At 41.5% G+C, this 19,384-nt stretch overlaps 1 protein-coding gene across 9 annotated transcripts in view; it reads left to right on the top strand.

The window, feature by feature from the left end:
- The window catches only part of LOC142767569 (uncharacterized), a 128,866-nt gene that overhangs the window by 63,229 nt on the left and 46,253 nt on the right, over nucleotides 1–19,384 (top strand). For 3 of the 9 annotated variants that reach the window (XM_075869524.1, XM_075869521.1, XM_075869523.1), the window contains one exon: nucleotides 4,650–4,849. The exons of the other annotated variants lie outside the window; for them this stretch is intronic. In XM_075869524.1, coding sequence (XP_075725639.1) covers nucleotides 4,650–4,849 — 200 coding nt within the window. The remainder of the gene's footprint in view (nucleotides 1–4,649; nucleotides 4,850–19,384) is intronic. 9 annotated transcript variants of the gene reach the window in all.

Below are 19,384 nucleotides of genomic sequence, written 5' to 3'. Positions count from 1 at the left end.
GGCTCCTTGCGAGTGTGACACTTGGTAAATACCAAGATAATTTATTTTGTCCAATGGGCCCTCGAGGTTGCGGAGAAGTTAGGCTTATCTGTATCGACGTGCGAGCAGCCCCATACGTGCTAGTTCACACCCCGATGGACCTAAATAAAGTTTTCATGCCATACCAGTGGGTCGAGGCTACGTCCACAATATTTGATTACATTTCATTATGTTAACAGTCCGCATGATTTTAAAATGTAAACCACTCCTAATCGTTCTATGTGCGGTTAACATTTTGAAATGAATCCCCACCAACTTGCTCCAGCATCAGTCTTTTCAATTTATATTTCACTGCAGTTACTTCATGTAGTTCCCACTCTTACAAGTGTAAAGAAGGTGCTAGAATGCCCGTTTGGTATCAGTGATCACACTTACCGCCTTTCCATGAATAGACAGTACTGACATTTAGATGAACTCCTACAAATAAATTACTTAAAGAAATTACACCTTTCTTGCTGATGCTCCATACTGTGTGAGATGATTTGTATATAAAACACATTATTTGGTGAGCTTATCATGTGTAATCTGTGCATATGCTAAAGCTTACACCACATGGGCGCTTGCCAATGCACAAGCGTCTATAAACCTAGTGCCTGCTGCATCCTTGCATACGACTACACAAAATGCTTACATAAGCTACCACTGATTTGACTAAGTGTAATTTCATTACACTTAGAGGTGCGGCGATGGCGTAGTGGTTAAAGCATCCGCCTCGCATGCAAGAGGTCCGTGGTTCAAATCCCGGTGCCGCGCAGTTCCCAACCGGAATAAAAAATTCCGCGTGTTGATAGAACTGCATTAAGAGGCCTGGGGTGCGGCCTCACCGGTAACCACCGCCGGAAACACACTCCCTCACCAGAGAAGGATTGGCCACCCTGGTGCAGTATCTGGCCACTACCTCTCACATGCATACGTCAAACAACTCACGGCCCTCAGTCCCCAGCAGCTGCGAAGCAACTGACCACGGCGGCGGTCAGATCTGCAACGCAGCAGGGGGTGCTAAGAATCTCTGGATCCGAACAGGGCACCATAGGAACCTGAACTTGGCGGCGTTTAACGCTAGAACCTTATCTAGTGAGGGAAGTCTATCTGTAATATTCGAGGAGCTAGAGGGTGTTAAATGGGATATAATAGGGCTCAGTGAGGTTAGGAGGACAGATGAGGCCTATATGATGCTACAGAATGGGCACGTCCTTTGCTATCGGGGCTTGGCTGACAGAAGAGAACTGGAAGTGGGGTTTCTAATTCACAGAAACATAGCTGGCAACATAGAGGAATACTATAGCAATAATGAAAGGGTGGCAGGTACTGTAAATAAACTGAATAAGAGATACAACATGAAGGTGGTACACGCATACGCGCCTACATCCAGCCATGATGACGCTTCAGTTGAAAGCTTCTATGAAGACGTGGAATCAGCAATGAGCAACGTAAAAACACAGTATACTATAGTGATGGGCGACTTTAATACAAAGTTAGGGAAGAAGCAGGCTGGAGACCAGAGAGTAGGAGATTATGGCATCGGTACTAGAAACGCCAGAGGAGAGCTACTAGTAGAATTCGCAGAACGCAATAATTTACGGATTTTGTATACCTTCTACCAAAAACGAGAAAACCGCAAGTGGACATACAGGAGCCCTAATGGCGAAAATAAGAACGAAATAGACTTTATAATAAGTGCGCACCCAGGAATCGTGCAGGATGTGGAAGTGGTTGGCAAGGTACGATGCAGTGACCATAGAAGGGTACGGTCTCGAATTCGCCTAGACTTAAGAAAGGAACGACAGAAACTGATACGCAAGAAGCCAATCAATGAGTTAGCACTCAGAGGGAAAGTACAGGAATTCAGAGTGTCACTGCAGAACAGGTACTCTGCTCTTAGTGAGGAAACCAACCTTAGCGTAGATACAATGAATGATAATCTGACGAGTATCATTACGGAGTGTGCAGTGGAAGTTGGAGGCAGGGTAGTTAGACAGGACACTGGCAAGCTTTCCCAAAAAACGAAGAACCTAATTGATAAGCGACAAATCATGAAAGTGTCAAGTACAAGAGACAAAATAGAACTAGCAGAGCTTTCACAGTTGATTAACAGACGTAAAGTATGCGATGTAAGAAGGTATAACATGGTGAGAATTGAACACCTTCTGAACAACGGAGGAAGCGTCAAAGCAATGAAGAGAAAACTTGGGATAGGCAAAAGTCGGATGTATGCACTAAGGAACAAAGAAGGCAAAATAACTACCAATATGGATAGGATAGTTAAAATCGTGGAGGAGTTTTACAGATATCTGTACAGTAGGTGAGACAACCACGACCTTAATACTATAAGAACTAGCAGTAACCTAGATGACACCCCACCAGTAATGATAGAAGAAGTCAGAAAAGCTTTGGAGAGCATGCAAAGAGGCAAAGCTGCTGGTGAGGATCAGGTAACATTAGATCTGCTAAAAGATGGAGGACAGTTTGTGTTAGAAAAACTAGCCACCCTGTTTACGAGGTGTCTCCTGACGGGAAGAGTACTAGAGTCTTTGAAGAAGGCTAACATCATCTTAATACATAAGAAAGGAGTTGACAAGGTCTTGAAGAATTACAGGCCGATCAGCTTGCTCTCTGTAGTATACAAGCTATTTACAAAGTTAATTGCTAGCAGAGTAAAGAAAACATTATAATTCAATCAACCAAAGGAACAAGCAGGATTTCGAACAGGCTTCTCAACAATTGACCACAATCATACTATCAATCAGGTAATAAAGAAATGCTCAGAGTATAAGCACCCACTATACATAGCCTTTATAGATTACGAGAAGGCGTTTTATTCAGTAGAAATATCAGCCGTCATGCAGACACTGCGGAATCAGGGCGTAGATGAAGTATATATAAACATTCTGGAAGATATCTACAGGGGATCAAATGCTACCATAATGCTTCATAAAGAAAGCAACAGAATACCAATCAAGAAGGGTGTAAAGCAGGGGGACACAATCTCCCCAATACTATTTACCGCGTGCTTACAGGAGGTTTTTAGAAGCATAGAATGGGAACAGTTAGGAATAAGAGTTAATAGAGAATACCTTAGTAACCTGTGCTTCGCCGATGAGATTGCATTGCTGAGTAACTCAGGGGACGAATTGCAACTCATGATTACGGAGTTAAACAAAGAGAGCAGAAAGGTGGGTCTTAAAATTATTCTGCAGAAAACGAAAGTAATGTACAACTACCTCGGAAAAGAGCAGCGCTTCGAGATAGATAATAGTGCGCTTGAAGTTGTAAAAGACTATGTCTACTTAAGGCAGGTAATAACCGCAGAGCCGAACCACGAGATTGAAGTAACTAGAAGAATAAGAATGGGATGGAGCACATTCGGCAAGCACTCTTTATTATGATAGGTAGATTGCCACTATCCCTCAAAAGGAAGGTATATAACAGCTGTATCTTGCTGGTACATAGCTACGGAGCAGAAACCTGGAGACTTACTAAGAGGGTTGAGCTTAAATTGAGGACGACGCAGTGAGCATTGAAAAAAAATGGTAGGTGCAACTTTAAAAGACAACAAGAGAGCACAGTGGATTAGGGGACAAACGGCGGTTAAGGATATCATAGTTGAAATAAAAAAGAGGAAATGGGCATAGGCTGGGCATGTAGCGCGTAGACAGGATAACCGCTGGTCATTAAGGGTAACTAACTGGATCCCCAGAGAAGGGAAACGGGTTAGAGGGAGACAGAAGATTAGAAGGGCAGATGAGAATAAGACGTTTGCGGGTATAAATTGGCCGCAGCAAGCACAGGACCGGGTTAACTGGCGGAACATGGGAGAGGCCTTTGTCCTGCAGTGGACGTAGTCAGGTTGATGATGGTGATGATATGACAAACTTCCTCCTTTAGAGTAAAGTGAAACTTCGGATCGGTTGTATATGTTTGCATATGCAAGGCTTTAAAGAGGCCCTGAAACACTTTTTTAGATAAGCATGGAAATAATTCACTGGAAAAGCGTATTACTTCACCAATCGAACACCAAAAAAATTTCAAAAATTCGTCCAGTACGAGCGGAGTCACATAGATTTGTCACACCCTGCAATCACCCTATCTCTTCTACCGCCCCGACGAAAGCGCTGGAAGCAGGGCAGTGAGGCAAGAGGGGGGCAAACAAAAAAATCACTCACGCCTTGTGACCTTCAGTATTTTTTTCCTTTTCGTCACAAACGTGGCTTTTTCAGTGATATGGCGCGCGCACGCGTAGAGAAGGAATGGCCTCTCGCGGCGACCTCTGTAACAACCGAGCGCGCCATGATCAAATCAGCCAATGGCCGATAGACGGGCTTACTGGGCTTATTTTTCGTGATTTGTTGAGAGAAAAAAAACCTACTTTTAGTTAACTTTGATAATTTATTGCGAATTCCAGGCCACGTGCTGCATTATGTTTGGCTTGCGTGTGGTCGGCAGCCTCTAATACCGATCGGCAGCGTTTTCTGACCATGCTCAAACAGCGTTGCAGGGCCCATTCAGAATTTTATAACGATTTCCTCGGTGTGCCACAAGAAAACGTGCATTCTGTGGAAACTTAAATATCGTTATTACAATTATGAAGGCCTCGTCTACAACTTTGCCAGGTTTATCTCAAGCAGGAAACGAGAAGCGGCATCTATGTCCAGAAAAAGCTCAGGACCCCCAATCTCTCTTTGCCACGAGCAGGACAGTCAGTGTGTGGCATTGAAAAGCACTGCCAAGGGTGCCTTAGCAGTACACTTTGCTGCTGTTTCATCACGGAGGATGAAGGTGACCACTTCAGAGAAACCTGATGCTGTGCATTGTGAGTACCTCAGTGGTTCTCTTTTTGTGCCACCGCAAAGGAAAAAAGTAATCTGTAAGATTCAGACAGGGAGGCCAAAAGTTGGGCTGACATGTGTGGGAATTCCTCAAGCCAAGTAGTGTCCATTTTGCACTGGTCCTGTTGCAGCTACCGCAGCAGTTAACAGTAGCTTCGTTACAACTGTAAAAGTTTAGATATGTCAGGGACGATAAAGTGCACTAGTTATTTTAGTAGCTGACAGCTGCCAACATTCTCTGTTGTCCTGCAGTTTAGTTCTTCACTTGAGAGTGTTGCGCCCTTCATATAAAAAATGCTACAAAATCACTTGCAGGCGGCCCCAAGACCCCACATGTAGGTTTTTTTTTTGGTTTGTTATCACAGGCACCTCAGTTGGGTGAACATAACAATTGTAAACTTGTACAGTGAAAAATTAGGGTGGCCGGTTACTTTTGGTCAACATGTTTCTCACAACATTCTGAAAGCGTGTTCTGCCTTGAGTTGCTATCTGGTTCATGTATATAGAAGATAGTTAAGCTGTTTTAGAGGATTTTAAGTTTCGTATTGTAGTGTAAGGAGCGAGGAAGGGACGTATAAATAACTTTTACAAACACAGTTGCTTAATCTGATATACACGATACATCATTGTAACTTTCGCCGGTGTTCATCGATGTAAGCTCATCTTAGTGCCATGGCAGATACTAGCGAACAAAATATAGAAGCAAACAATTTTTCTATCGGAGCCATTTCAAAAGTACAGTAATACTTCGTTAACTCGAAGTAGTAAGAACCAGGAAAATTTCAAGATAAACAACTTTAAACATTACCAAAGTTTACGCTAATCACCTGAAAATATGAGCGCTTTGTAAAAAAAACATTACTTACCAGCTGTCCAGCAGCAGTTTTTATCTGGTGTACGTTCAAAAGAGTAAAAATAACATACAAGGGACTTTAACTACCTGGGTTTTGCCGCACTCACATTCTATTTAGCAGAGAAAAACTAGCTAAAGCTTATCTGCTTTGTGGTTGCATCCGGGCCTAGCAAATTGTCCTCCAACTGTTTGACATATCTCATCAGTAAGTTTGACATATCTCATCATCTTCCCCACCACTCCACTTGACCTTTTCGCAGCAAGCGCAGCACATTTGTCGTCTAGAAAGATGTTGGCACCTCTAGAGGTGGTTCGTCATCGTCATATTTGCCAACCCCTACGTTAGTAGCCATTCTAAACATTTCGCCATGTCATTTTTCCGGTCACCGTCACATCCAGCTGACACAGTGTCTACTTTACCAAAGTCACTACACTTTCGGCGCCACCATTACCTATTTGCTTGATAACCTCTAGACAAAGTTCCTCACAGTCTGTGAAGTCATCTGTCGCTGCCATCTCTGCTTCTGGAAAACTGGCAACTTCTCCTCATCTGTGGCATTTGCCTCGAAAAGGACAGTGACCCTGTTCATCCATTGTTTCATTCCCGAGCATGCTCCAACCTTCGGTGGGAATGTGTGCCTTGGTAACATTTAAAAAAGTGCCGCATCGTCAAGGTTGAAAATGTTGTTTTCAGCAAAACTCTCCCGCAACTCTTCAAGCAAATGGCTTCACCAATTGTCTGCAGTGGGTGCGTTGATAGTGCCGCTGTCGCCGTGCACTGACTTGCACACCACACTTTTCCTTTTTTGAAGCAGTCAAACCAGCCGCTACTACAACTGAAGCCAATGAGCCCAGTTTCAAGGCCATTTGCAAGGGTGTCTGCCTTCTCTATCATTATTGCTGTGGCGACGACAACTTTGGCTGCCCTGGCGTTTTGCAGACACACCATCAATGTCGCTTCAATATCTGGAAGCTTCGACCCTCGAACCCGCTTTCATTGGCTGGAGAAGCTCTGCAGGAATCCATCTAGCACTTTCTGCTTCTTTGTCAGCACTGATGAAAGCATAAGCAAAGCGATGCCGAATTCTTTCGCGATGCTCGATTTCGGTCGGCCTTTATTTTTTACGTTTTTATTTGGAACAAGCTTGTTTTCTAGTGTTAGCTACTCGCACTGCTTTGAGGCCATGCTTTCATATTGTGTAGTTTACGTAGATGAGCGTAAATCACACCTCAGGGCAAATTATTTGCACTACACAAATGGAATGAGACAAGGAAAGCCACCGTAGGTGGCATCTCTGCTCAGCGCATGGGTCACATGACGTGCCGCAGGGCTGTTGGCAAAGTTGATATGTAGCTCGGCTGAGACTTTGTGCATAGTGCGTTTGTGGTTATCATCGACGTAGTGATAGTTGTGGCTAAATAAGAAAACAAATACTACGGTTTCAGGCATGGTAGTCGCACGAATTTTGTGAAATGGTCCAGCGGATAATTTTCATTCCACTCCCAGTCGAGCTTTAAAGTTACCCACACTCTGCCCCAAAATACTTCTATATAACTGCAAAAATTTATATAAGACGCATGGGAAAATCTTCACTGGCAAAAATTTTCGACTAGTTGACTTTTCGAGATATGCGAATTTGAGTTAACGAGGTATTACTATGTGTTCTTGTTTGCAAAAATTCCTTTCTACATAATATGGTATGAGATCTGAGGTACTGTATTGAGTGTTGAAGTTTTTCTTCTTATGATGGTTCGGAGTCAACCAGATTTTGCACATCATGTGCTTACACAAACTTCGACTGCGCCACTGATTCTGTAAGCCAAATTTTATTTCTATTCGGCCCTTGTAATGCACCTCAAAATTTTCCATATTGCAATGACAGCCAAATTGTGAGATGACAATTGCTTGACTTCACTTGGAGATTTTCTTGCCCTTTGTCCGGTTTGGAAATTAGAGCCTCATTGTCCTCGAGCAAGGCATTGCACCCTTGTAGTTTATGTTATTGTAACGTTATATTAGCTGTACAGTGGCAACCTGCAGACACATTTTTAAATGGGCTGTGACAAATAAACAAGAGGTTCAGGAAATTTTGGAGTAAAAAAGATGGAGAGGTGAAAAAATATTTAGGCTGAATTTTATTCAATGCTTACTCAAAATACATGTGCGAAATGGTCTTGTGTTCATACTTTAGCAACACAAGAGCTTCTCGAAAATTCTGAGCCCTGCAGTGTCATATCTTTTGAATGAATGGAGTTGCTTGGCTCGCTAGCCATTCAAATTCTTCACAACTACCTCACAGTGCATTCTAAAAATACTTCGAGATAAAGGCTAAAATATACACAGGAGGTTTAGAAAAATGTTCCATGCCAAAAAAAATCGGCTTAGCTCATTTTGATTTTTCGAGATATGCGAGTTTGAGTTAACGAGGTGGTAATGTTCTTATATCTGAGGCTACTAAATTCTGTGTTGTAGTTTTTCTTCTTACGCTGGTTTGTAGTGAACCAGATTTTGCACATCATGTGCTTACACAAAGAAAGACTGCACCACTCATTCTGCCAGCCAAAATTTATGTCTGTTCCGCCCTTGTATTGCATCTGTAAACTTTCCATCTTGCAATGACATGCACGATGTGAGATGTAAATTGCTTGGTTTTACTAAGAGATTTTTCGACCATTTGTCCAGTTTGCATATTAGTCTGAGTGTGCTTGAGCAGGGCATTGTTTCATTAATTGTAACTATGGATGAGCTGTACAGGCGTACCCACTGATACATTTTTGAATGGGCTGTGAATAATAAACATGACAGTCAGGAATAGCAGGAGTATAAAAGCTGCAAAACTAACAAAAAATAAGCCTAAATTTACCTCAATCTTCCTGAAAAGAAATGTGTGAAATTGCCTTGTGCTCATGCCCTAGCAAAAGAAAAGCTTCTCGAAAACTCCGAGCTCTGCAATGTCATATGCTTTAAATGGATTGAATGGCTCGCCCGCCAATCAAATGCCTAACGAAAGTGAAAGTACACCTAAAACCAATAGCTGAAATATATTACCCCTGCTTTATGAACTTCATGCTTGATCACTGGTACAAGCATTTGTGTGCACTCATCAATGTTCTCGTAATGAATAAACCCACAGAGCTAAAAGCGTAATCCACAGAAGTCCAGTCAACGTTTGTGAATATTTTGCCACGAACAGTTGTAGGTATCGCAGAACTGAGTGCAACACTACCAGCATAAGGAATTGGACTGCAATCGTGACCCCTAGCTGGAAAACCTGATAAATTATGATGCTGAATCCACACAAACACGAAAGCGGCTGGAAATGGTCTTATTTACGTAAGTGCGAAAATGTGTGAGGGAGCATTTACATCCCACATATCATCTTTTCGTTCTGACTGTGAAAGCTACATTTTTTCTCGCGGCAACCAAATGTGCTATGCATGTCATTTGCACCGCTCTGCAGCTAATCAGTCGAGCCAAGTCAACTGGTGTGCAAAGACAAAGTGACCGCTTGCTTTTTCGGTTGCTCCGTTGGCTTAGAGTACACTTCGTGGCATATAATATGGCTTGGTTCTACAATACACTGAATCCTGTGCGAGCTTTGCTGGGACCAGCAGGAAATGACGTCATAGTGGGGAAGTAAAGAACATAACTGCTAAGTTCTGCTGTACCTTAGAACAAAAAACAAACAAAACGTGTTCAAGTGTAGAAGCACGCAAACAAGCACAGACGATAGTCCATGCTCTCACCTGCTCAACATTTCTATTGTCTCATGTAGTGCATGAATCAATGATGCATGGCTTTGCTATAGCAAATATTCTGATATGTTGGACTGAACAGTTCATTGAACTCCATTCAGTAGGATTAAAGGCTCATCAATTTTGTGATAAGTGCTTCCTGTCTATCACCGCACACGATCAAATGAAAAGTTTTTGCTTTTTTTTACTGCTACATGGCTTCTTTTCTAGAATAGTCAAAATGAAGGTTGGTTTTCTGCTCTTAACGGTAATGATTTTATGCAGTATGAAAATATCTAACCATCTGAACCTTGTAAGACGTGCTTTGTGTTTTATTTTCGTATGCAGCCATTGTATGTAAGAATGGAAGTGTCAAAATGTTGATAGTTTGAGGATTGGAACAATAAATAATATTAGTGAGGTCATTCCGCACAAAAGATGCTATCAATTTTAATGACCATCCTAAATGGACTTGAAAAGAAACTGCACTAAATTACTGCATTGAAAACTGAGAATTGCTAAAATATATCAAAAATAACAAAATTTCAGGTCTCCTGGTTGCCTTTTGTACTTCCCAGGATGTCGTCTGGGTGTTTGTGAAAAAAATATTTAAATTACTGCGTCTTCTTCACCAAATTTGGTCTAGGTATTAAGTAAAGGTGTTTGTGTATAGTTTTTGAGGCTTGGTAACATTAGTCAGAATTTTTTGCCACATCAAAAGCAATAACGCAGTTCTCTTTATATGACAAGTTATGTCATTACACTGTTTCTTTTAAGGAAGAAAATAATTTTGAAGTTTGCCCATTGATGGCTGTTTTCTCATTTGGTATACGGCGGCTTCTGTCTCGAAATTTCCTATGGCCGTCAGTGGGAAACTTCAAAAAGTATTTTCCTAATTGAAACCAAAATTGTAATAATAAAACCTGCCATATAACAAGAACTGTACATTTGCTTTCAACTTACGCATGAAGTAATTTTCAATTGGTTGACCACATAGTACGAATTTCATCTCATTATGAATAAAATGTTGATGGAGTGTGATATGTGACTTGGACATAAGAACATTTTTTCGCAAATTATACCTTCTGTGAAGGAAGTATTTATTGCTCAAAAAATCATACAATGTGCAGTATTGCCATGCAAAATGCAAACAATAAAGAGTTTGGCTGAATTCTTTAAAGCCTATGTGTCGAAATTATGGCACTAATATTATTCAGCTTCAGATACTCTACACAGGCGCCTTTACCTAGTATGTAAACCAATTTTGGTATGCCAAGAAATTGTGCTACTTTTCACATTTTCTTACCAACAAAATCCACACATTCTGCGATGTTCTGAAGGCACTCACGTGACCAAAATAGATGTCTCTCCAAAACACTCTAGTGATTCACTGTTTCAATGAAGTAAATTAGCACTATTTTTAAGCTACATATTTGCGATGGTAGCCAGGCACTGTGGTTTGGATGTCTCGTGTAGAATCGCCCAGGCAAAAAGCAACAAAAACGTGAACACACTTTTATTTACGGGCAATTTGGAAAGCATTTCATTGTTTGGAGCAATTGAATTAGGTTCTTATTTCCACTCTTAGGCCTACGAATTAACCAGAAACAGTCAAAGTAGTCTTAAGAGTCGTCGACTTTCGCTCTTTCTAGGCTTGTGCAGCCTAGTTTAGTGCAAGCTTTACCTCTTTTTTCATTCAGACTCAACCAAACAATTATGAAGGCAGAGTGCATTTTAAGCTAAATTGTTTCACACCAGTTACCTAGTTGAAAGATGGAAAATAGAAGTAAAAATACCATTACAAAGGCATTGTAGATATTAACAAAGAGGTATAATTTTTGTGGTGTTTTGCTCGAACGCTGTGCTTTTTGTGGTGTAGTTTGTTAGTGCAGTGAACATAGGCCTTACAACTAACATTAGCCATGTTGAGCCCGACTTTTCGGTTATAATCAAGGTAGCTATATTAAAAATTATGATATTAAAATTGAATTTTCTCTTGAAGTTTTTCTCTTGCATAGTGATAATTTAGCGTCTTAGTCAATTTTCTCAGTTAAAAAGGTGATGTCGCGACAGGTGTTTTTTTATAGAGGCGTTCAGTTTTACCGCCCCTTCTACATTCCTAATAGAGCAGTTATTTTCTATATCGGTATTAAATGCGATGAGCACGCTGTATGCACTAAGGTGTAAGCACTTACAGATAGCACATGCACAAAACTCTTCTATTGGCAGGTAATTTCTGTTATTCTTGCTCCCCTATTACAGTGCAGGTGGGCTATATCAGTGATTGCACAAATTTGTGATGGCAGGTATGCGATCCTGCTTGGTTTCATCCTGATTTTTATTCGTCATATGTTACATAGTTTCACGTAAAAAACTGTTGAAGATGCCAATATTGCACACAAGCTGTATAGTTTAAAGGCAGCAAATACATATGTGCGCACTGTTAAATATACATAGAGGGCTTTTACTGGCAGTTCCTAAAGTTTATTGTGTGGGAACCATTATTTCCTGATTTTACAATGATATTTTACTGGATTCTATCTACCGTTGGAAGTAGTAACAACAACTCAGTTATTTTCGCTGTGATAAGCATGCTGTTTTCTAGCATCTGGCAGAACTCATTTGTGCATTTGTTTCTTCGAAGATTAACATGTGCATAACATAAAGAATCGTGTGCCGTTCTTTTTCAGTTTTATTCTGTGTTATATTTCTTGTTCATGTGAACTCACGTGCTTAGATGCGTGTCTGACATCTATTATTTCAGTCATTTACATTTTCGGGTGCGTATGAAAGACACGTCGAGGTGCATAGAAGTAATCTCCCATATCCCCAAAGGTGCCGGAGCCTCAAACAGAATTTTGCTGATCTCCACGAGACGTTCAATAGATAAACACAGCACCACACTTTCACTATGCTATGCCTATTATTTAGGCCTGAAGATTTCGTTCGAAAATTGCTGTTGTGTTGTTGCATTATGTTTTGTGCCATAATATTGTGGCTTAGGTGTAGCTCGTGAAATGACGGTGCAAAGTCACTTCATTCGCGTACCATCAACGCTGCAATGTGGCTATTCTCAGCTGGAGCATAAAAAAAGAATATTCATTTCAGCAGCGCTGCTTTCTTGTGCAAAATTATGCTTTCTATTGTAATTATTAACTTTAACTTTTTTGTGTATTGCAAAGAACACTGCATTAGTTTGTTGAAATGTAACCAACACTTATGTCACTAGCATGTTAGTTCACTAGCTCCTTAACATAATTTATTTGAAGATAATTTTGCTTTCGCATCACGACTTTTCGAAAGATACCGATGATTCATTCCATCATTATGCATCTTTAAGAGATATGGTGATTTGTACACACCATTGCATATACAAAATATGTAGACGTCCATTCAATCTACACATTATATTGCTTTGCACCGTATTTGATTGGTCGTTTCATTTCCGAAAATTATTGCAGCTTCCCTCACCTGCGGAGCTTTCCGCATCATATGGTACTCCGCAGTCCAATAATTTCGTATGTGCGGACACGATACATACGGAACGTTTCAATAAGGGTGGCAGATGAAAGTTTTTAGCCCCAGGAAAATGCCAAAATCACTACAGAAGAACAGCTTGGTGTATCATGTGAAGCTCGCTTCTCATCGCTGTTCTTTATTCCTGAATACACCTTTCTTAAGAAACTGTACTACTTTGCTTTGGCATCACTTAAAACACACTGTTTATTATTAATACTATTGATAATATTACCAAAAATAAATCAACAGCATTTAGTGCGTCCAAGAACAGTGATAAGGTATTTGAGTTGGTAGACGCAAGCATAAAACAATAAAAATATCAGCACAATACAGAGAGTCATTAGAAAAAGATAACAAAAAGCGAAAATGCGCAGGCAAAACGAAATCATCGCAAGAGGGGAAAAAACTGAAGTAAAAAACAAGTATATTAAAATGAAAATAAAAACTATTGTGGAAGATACACAACCATGCGGAAGGCTTCCTGAGAGACGGAAAATGGTAAAATCTGCACTAGAGCACTGCACGGGCCTGGGATGGTCCTAAAGATCGCGCCCAGCCGAGTAAGGAAGCCATTGTTGAATTCCGGCTGGGATGGGTTCCGGGGCATGAGCTTTCAACTTGGATTAGGCGCGGGCCTGAGGCAGACCCGTATTAAGACAGCTCTAATGTACAACGTGTTCCAAAAAAACGTGTCAAATATTGCCTAAACATTACAGAAAGGAGGCATATGCGTGCCATTAGATAGGAGGCACCTTCAGATGTGTACAGACAATATTTCTGGCAAATTTATACTGAGTTGAAACAAATACATATTTACACGATATATATAAGTGAACTTTCATTTAGAGCGCTTTCGAAGTCAACGGTAGTTGCGCTACTTGTTGTGGCTGTTGCGGTTCTGCGAGCCTAGTTTTGCAGGTTTCGTTGCTGGATGGTGATTACAAGTGGCCGCTTTTTCAAAATTTCTATGTTGACAGAGAGTATTCGGAAAAAAAACTTTAATTCCTCAAACAATTCCACTGGCTATTCCAGTAGGTTACAAAGAATATTGTTTTAATTTCTCTAATTACTGCTGTAAATAATACTTCCACACATCTGAAGATGCCTTCTGCCATAGTAAAGAAAATGGTGCAGGTAGAACGTAAGTGCTTCCTTCCTGTAGTTTTTAAATATGGAACACCTTTCTCGAACAAACCCTGTGACTACGCTGTTTGTTTTTGTTGTTCTGTGGAGGATAACATTCCGAAGTGGCCCAGGTTACGTAAGATACCGTAGTTGAGGGCTTCAGCTAATTTAGACTGTCTGAAAACGGAAAAAACAAGACGTCTAGTATTTCGCTTCATCGGTATGCCGCCCGTAAATTCAAGAAACTTGTAATATCAGTTACGACCATTACATTGAGTGAAAGACGCTCTTGCATATCGTAAGGAAAGGTTTGCCAGCTGGTACTGCTGCAACAGAAACGGTACACTGCTAACGTTGTACAGTGTGTATATGACGTGCGCGCTTGTGTCGAGAAAAAAAAATACATTCAAATATGCTGATGCGCTTGGAAGCCCGCCATGCCTTTTTCCGCCTGCATGCTCTGTAAGCTCGTCAATGCGATTCGTGATTCGTGAATATCTCCGGAGCTGTTGTTGGTGCACTTTAACTGTGGAGTGACGCTTATCACAGGCACGCCAATTGATGCAAGTTTTCTCGGTTTTTAGAGCGATCGTTACGAGATCAGAATACGGGTCAGGCGTGGCGTAGTAGTTGTCCACCGCCGCTGCCAGCGCTGCAACCATTGCTGTCCGTTAGCAGTATTGAACAAAAAATAATCCGTGAATAAAAAGCACCAAAGACGCCCGGGTCTATTAGCGCCCTACCACTGAGCCATGTTAGTCCTTGGAACTGAAAAAATAAAATAGAAGCACCTGGATACGCTGCGTTCAAGCCCATTATTTCACTAGAGAGCCACGGAAGTGCTTGATGTCCTTTTTACATGGCCTTTAGTACATATACGTCCTATGTACATACATAAATTCAATCCGACAATTGTACAATGAACTTGATAAAGCAAATGTCAGAGAACCAATGTATAAACTGGTATTCGAGCAGAGCACTTCATGAACTAGGTGTACCAGTACGGCTGAAATTGCAGTTGGTCATAAACATCTCTTTGCTGCACAGTCATTTGTACAAAGTGGCACGGCGAAGACACCATCGATTCCATGTGCGTGTCTAACATGCGAGTTTTCCAATAACAGTACATGCCCTATAAACAACAGCAAGTCAGCTGCCATATCATTGCATTTGGGTGATAGTAAATAGTGAATATTATGCAAATTGAAATCTGTTCATTTTTCGAAGCTCTCTGCAGGGCGTCCAAGAAAAGAGTGGCGTCCTTACAACTAATAAATGAGTAATTTATTGTGTCTGAAACATCAAAGAGGTGCCAGTTTGAGGATACAAGTATGCCTTTGGTGTTTAACCAGGCTTGTAAACATGCATAATTTCTCTATGCACTTGGCGAAAAACGTCTTGGTTATTTAAGAAAAAGTTGGAATTTTTGTTACGCATAATTGCACGCCATGACCAGACAATCTAACATATAGTAAGCTGTGAAGTTGTGCAGGAAATAGCGCAATTAATACATCATAATATAGGTCTTTTTTTTTACTAGAGCACAAGTATTCTTTTGCTCGCTGCCTTTTCAATGTTATTTAGAGTTTGCTTCAAGTTTCTTTACTACCATCATCGGGATGCCATCAGGGCCTGTTGATGTGCTATTACGAACCCTTTTTTCTGTCATTTTACTCACCCTCATCGTCCCAGTAGAGCCACTCAGCTGATGGGTCTATGCTCATCTGGTATGGCGCATGCAGCGTTTTCTTGGTGTTTAGGTTTTTCTCTCATCATTGTTTTTATATATTCCAATGCCTCAACCCCTTTTAGTCAGACCCCTTGAGCAGTAGGTATAAACCTATGTTTAATGCTTATCTCATTACTCAGAGAATTGAGATGGTTCCAAAACTTTGCAGCTGCCTTTCTATCCTCTTTTGTTTACTTTCGATATTCAACATATACAAGTACCGCCATCCACCAGACAATGTAATGAATAGATAAGAGGTTGCCACTACTATGAGAACGGAATGCCACTACTACAAAGACACTATTACAAGGAGCCACTACCACAAGGAGCTTCGCCGCTAAGATAGGATTGTGTTGTTACCGCTGCGCAGAAAAGGCAGCCAGCTGTAAATACAAACATATTTTATATTACCCTGCCATTACTCCAAAAAAATTTTATGTGCATAATTAACCAATAGTTAACGGAGCATACCAGTGCAACTCATGGCATTGAAAGCAGTTATAAAACACTCACTAGGATATATCTTGTGTGAGACCTGTATCTTCACAATAATCGAAGAGAACACAGTGTCTCGTTTATTTTCAAGACATAACTGGCTGAAGTGGGCTGGGCCGGGCCAGGCCCAATCCTTTCAGGCCCGGGCTGGTACGAGCTCTATTTCAAAACACCGGGCCGAGCTAGGGCAGGCAGGAGCATAAAGTTTTCTGTGCCAGCCGGCTCAGGCCAAACCTCGATCTGTACGTCCTGCAAGACTTTGTCAAGGCAAGCGTCAAGCTGAGAATAAAACAATGACTATGGATTATAAAACATCAAAATGAACAAAATAAACAGTGTGGATGTGTTGTTCTGCGAAAGGTAGAGTGTTGCAAGAAGTTGGCAGATACAAGAGACGATTTATTACGCCAGAATAACATACGCAGGATTCAAAAATTATACATCTCAGTAGTAAGAGGCATGGTACCGAACTACGAATTAGCTTGTGAAACAATAACAGGTTAACGCGATTACGTCAGCAGTAAAGTGATGGCAGTGAGATTGATACAACACTATTAGAACAAATCCAGGGTCACTTGTAGTGAAACCGTGGGCTGCCAATTGTTATTATATTAACCAGAATAATAAATTACTAAGCTTAGCATTATCAAAATTTTGCCCACGCCCAGAAAGTAAAAAAATCACAGCGTATCCACGGAGTGAATGATGATGTGTGGGGCGAAACAACGATCTGTCCTTCCGTGTGGCCATATTTTTGTGCGCCCGGATGACCGACAGAGGCACGGACGAATGGACGGAAGCATGAACGCACTGACGGACACAAGGACAGACGAAAGGTAGGACAGACAGACGCACTCACAGAAATACGGACAGATGGCCTTACGGATGGCCGAAAACTTGCATGGAAGAACGGAAGCACAGACAAACAGAAGCATGGACGAACGGATAGATGCCCAGAAGCACGCACGTGCCGACGGACAGACGGATGGCCAGAAGCGTGCACGGACAAACAGACGAGTGGACTCGCGATGGACGGACAGAAGCACGGAAGTACGGAAGGACGGACTGAAGCAGGGACGGATGAGCAAACGGGCGGACGCACGGATTGATACTTCACCCCACTCATCAGGATTCAATTCGTGGATATGCTGTGAAAACCGCTAAAATCATTTTGTTAAATCTTCCCAAGGACGCATACACACAACGCCATCTATCAAGCAAGTTATCATATAGAGGTAGATACATACAGCTCCGCCCCTACAAGAAGGATGGCAAGAACGGAGTCGAGCAGGAGCGGGGATGGTGTCCTAATTCTGGAAAAGTATTTCGCTCGCACGCACCCACTGGATTTCTTTATTTTCGAGGATGTGCTTCATGAACGGTGCTTGTCAACTTGGTGGTGAACCGTCGCGCGTTCATTACAAATTAGCGGCCGAACAGCGAAGCCGAAGTAGTAATTAGTGACTCGAAATTGGCGATAGCTATTTCAACGGCCACGTATCATGAGAGGCGCAGCGAATCCTTTACGAATACCGACAAGAAAATTCTGAATAAATATGCCTTTTCATTAAATGGAACCCACACGCACACACAAACACCGGTTGCTGGAGAAAAGGCGGTGCACATGGCGGCTTGAAAGCTCACGAGCCAAGCCATTGCGAATGGCGACACCATCTCGACCGAAGCTTTACGTGGGGAGGAAAGAGATTAGGAGGAACGCATGACCAGGTGCCTTGAAACATACAACATGGCATTACAAGCTCTGAAGGTGCGAGATACCCACCGCCAAAAAACAGATAAAAATTGCCAGATTCCACGTGCAGTAGGAATCGATGATAGGCGAAACATGAGTAACAAAGCCTGATATGTTGATGATGATGATATGTGGGGTTTAACGTCCCAAAACCACCATATGATTATGAGAGACGCGAAGGCTGATATGTTACTTTAAAATCAGCGCAACGTTCTGAGGAAGACGTAAACTACGCCCTACATGACTTCAATGTCATCAACATCGTGTTTGGACATGCCATTTGCTTTCGTTGTCTCTTCACGTCACGCGATACCCAATTTGGTATATAAGGAGCTAGCGAAACGGCCGCAAGCACTTTATGAGCGTAGCATGTAGTCATGTTCCTGAATGACACGCGTCTTATGATTATCAAGTTTGCACCACTCATATACCTTCGTCATTCATTCACGTCACGTAACTTTGTACATACAAGGCGACTCAGACGACCGCGAGCCCGCTATGGCTATGCCATGTAGTCATGACTTACATGACATGCATGTCATGATTTCCACGTTTGAGTCTGCCACATATGTTCGCCATGCAGTCATGCCATACCATACCAGTTTTTCAATATGTCATGTGAACGAAACTATCGGAAGAGCAGCAAGACTATGAAATGTAAATTATGGCACTCTTAACATACATGTCTTGATTTTTGTGTTATGACTAATCAATTGCGCTCGTCATACACTCATATTATGCCATACCAATTTCGGTATTCATACCATTATCGAAACGGCCAAGAGAGCTAGGAGTTGTAGGAGGCTAGTAGATAGATAGATAGGTAGATAGATAGATAGATAGATAGATAGATAGATAGATAGATAGATAGATAGATAGATAGATAGATAGATAGATACGCTCGAAGTCTCGGAATTTCACCAAAAAATGCTTCGCATTTATTAAAAGGCACGCAGTTTCATTTCGACAGCTGAATGCACATTCTCATCAAAACCCAGTCCTTTTTCGACTGTAAGCCTGATACCAGGGTGCGTTATAGTTTGAAACAACAACACCCTAACCGACAATCTCTCCATAATCCTAAACCACTTTCTAGGTGTAATTTCAAATTCAATACCGTCACTTGGGCAAGATACACCTTAATTACGGAGAAGATTAGAGGAAATCGATGAAAACGGTACTCTAGCAACCCGCCATTCTCGTCACACTAGATGTTTTCGCTTTATATACGAATATTCCTATCCCCCAAGGCCTAATTTAAGCTGAGCTTACCTTATCCCGACAGAACACACAGCATTCTACTGAAGTCT

Source organism: Rhipicephalus microplus, chromosome 7, assembly GCF_043290135.1.
Source record: "Rhipicephalus microplus isolate Deutch F79 chromosome 7, USDA_Rmic, whole genome shotgun sequence".
Lineage (NCBI taxonomy): Eukaryota > Metazoa > Arthropoda > Arachnida > Ixodida > Ixodidae > Rhipicephalus > Rhipicephalus microplus.
This window is presented reverse-complemented; position numbering and strand designations above follow the sequence as displayed.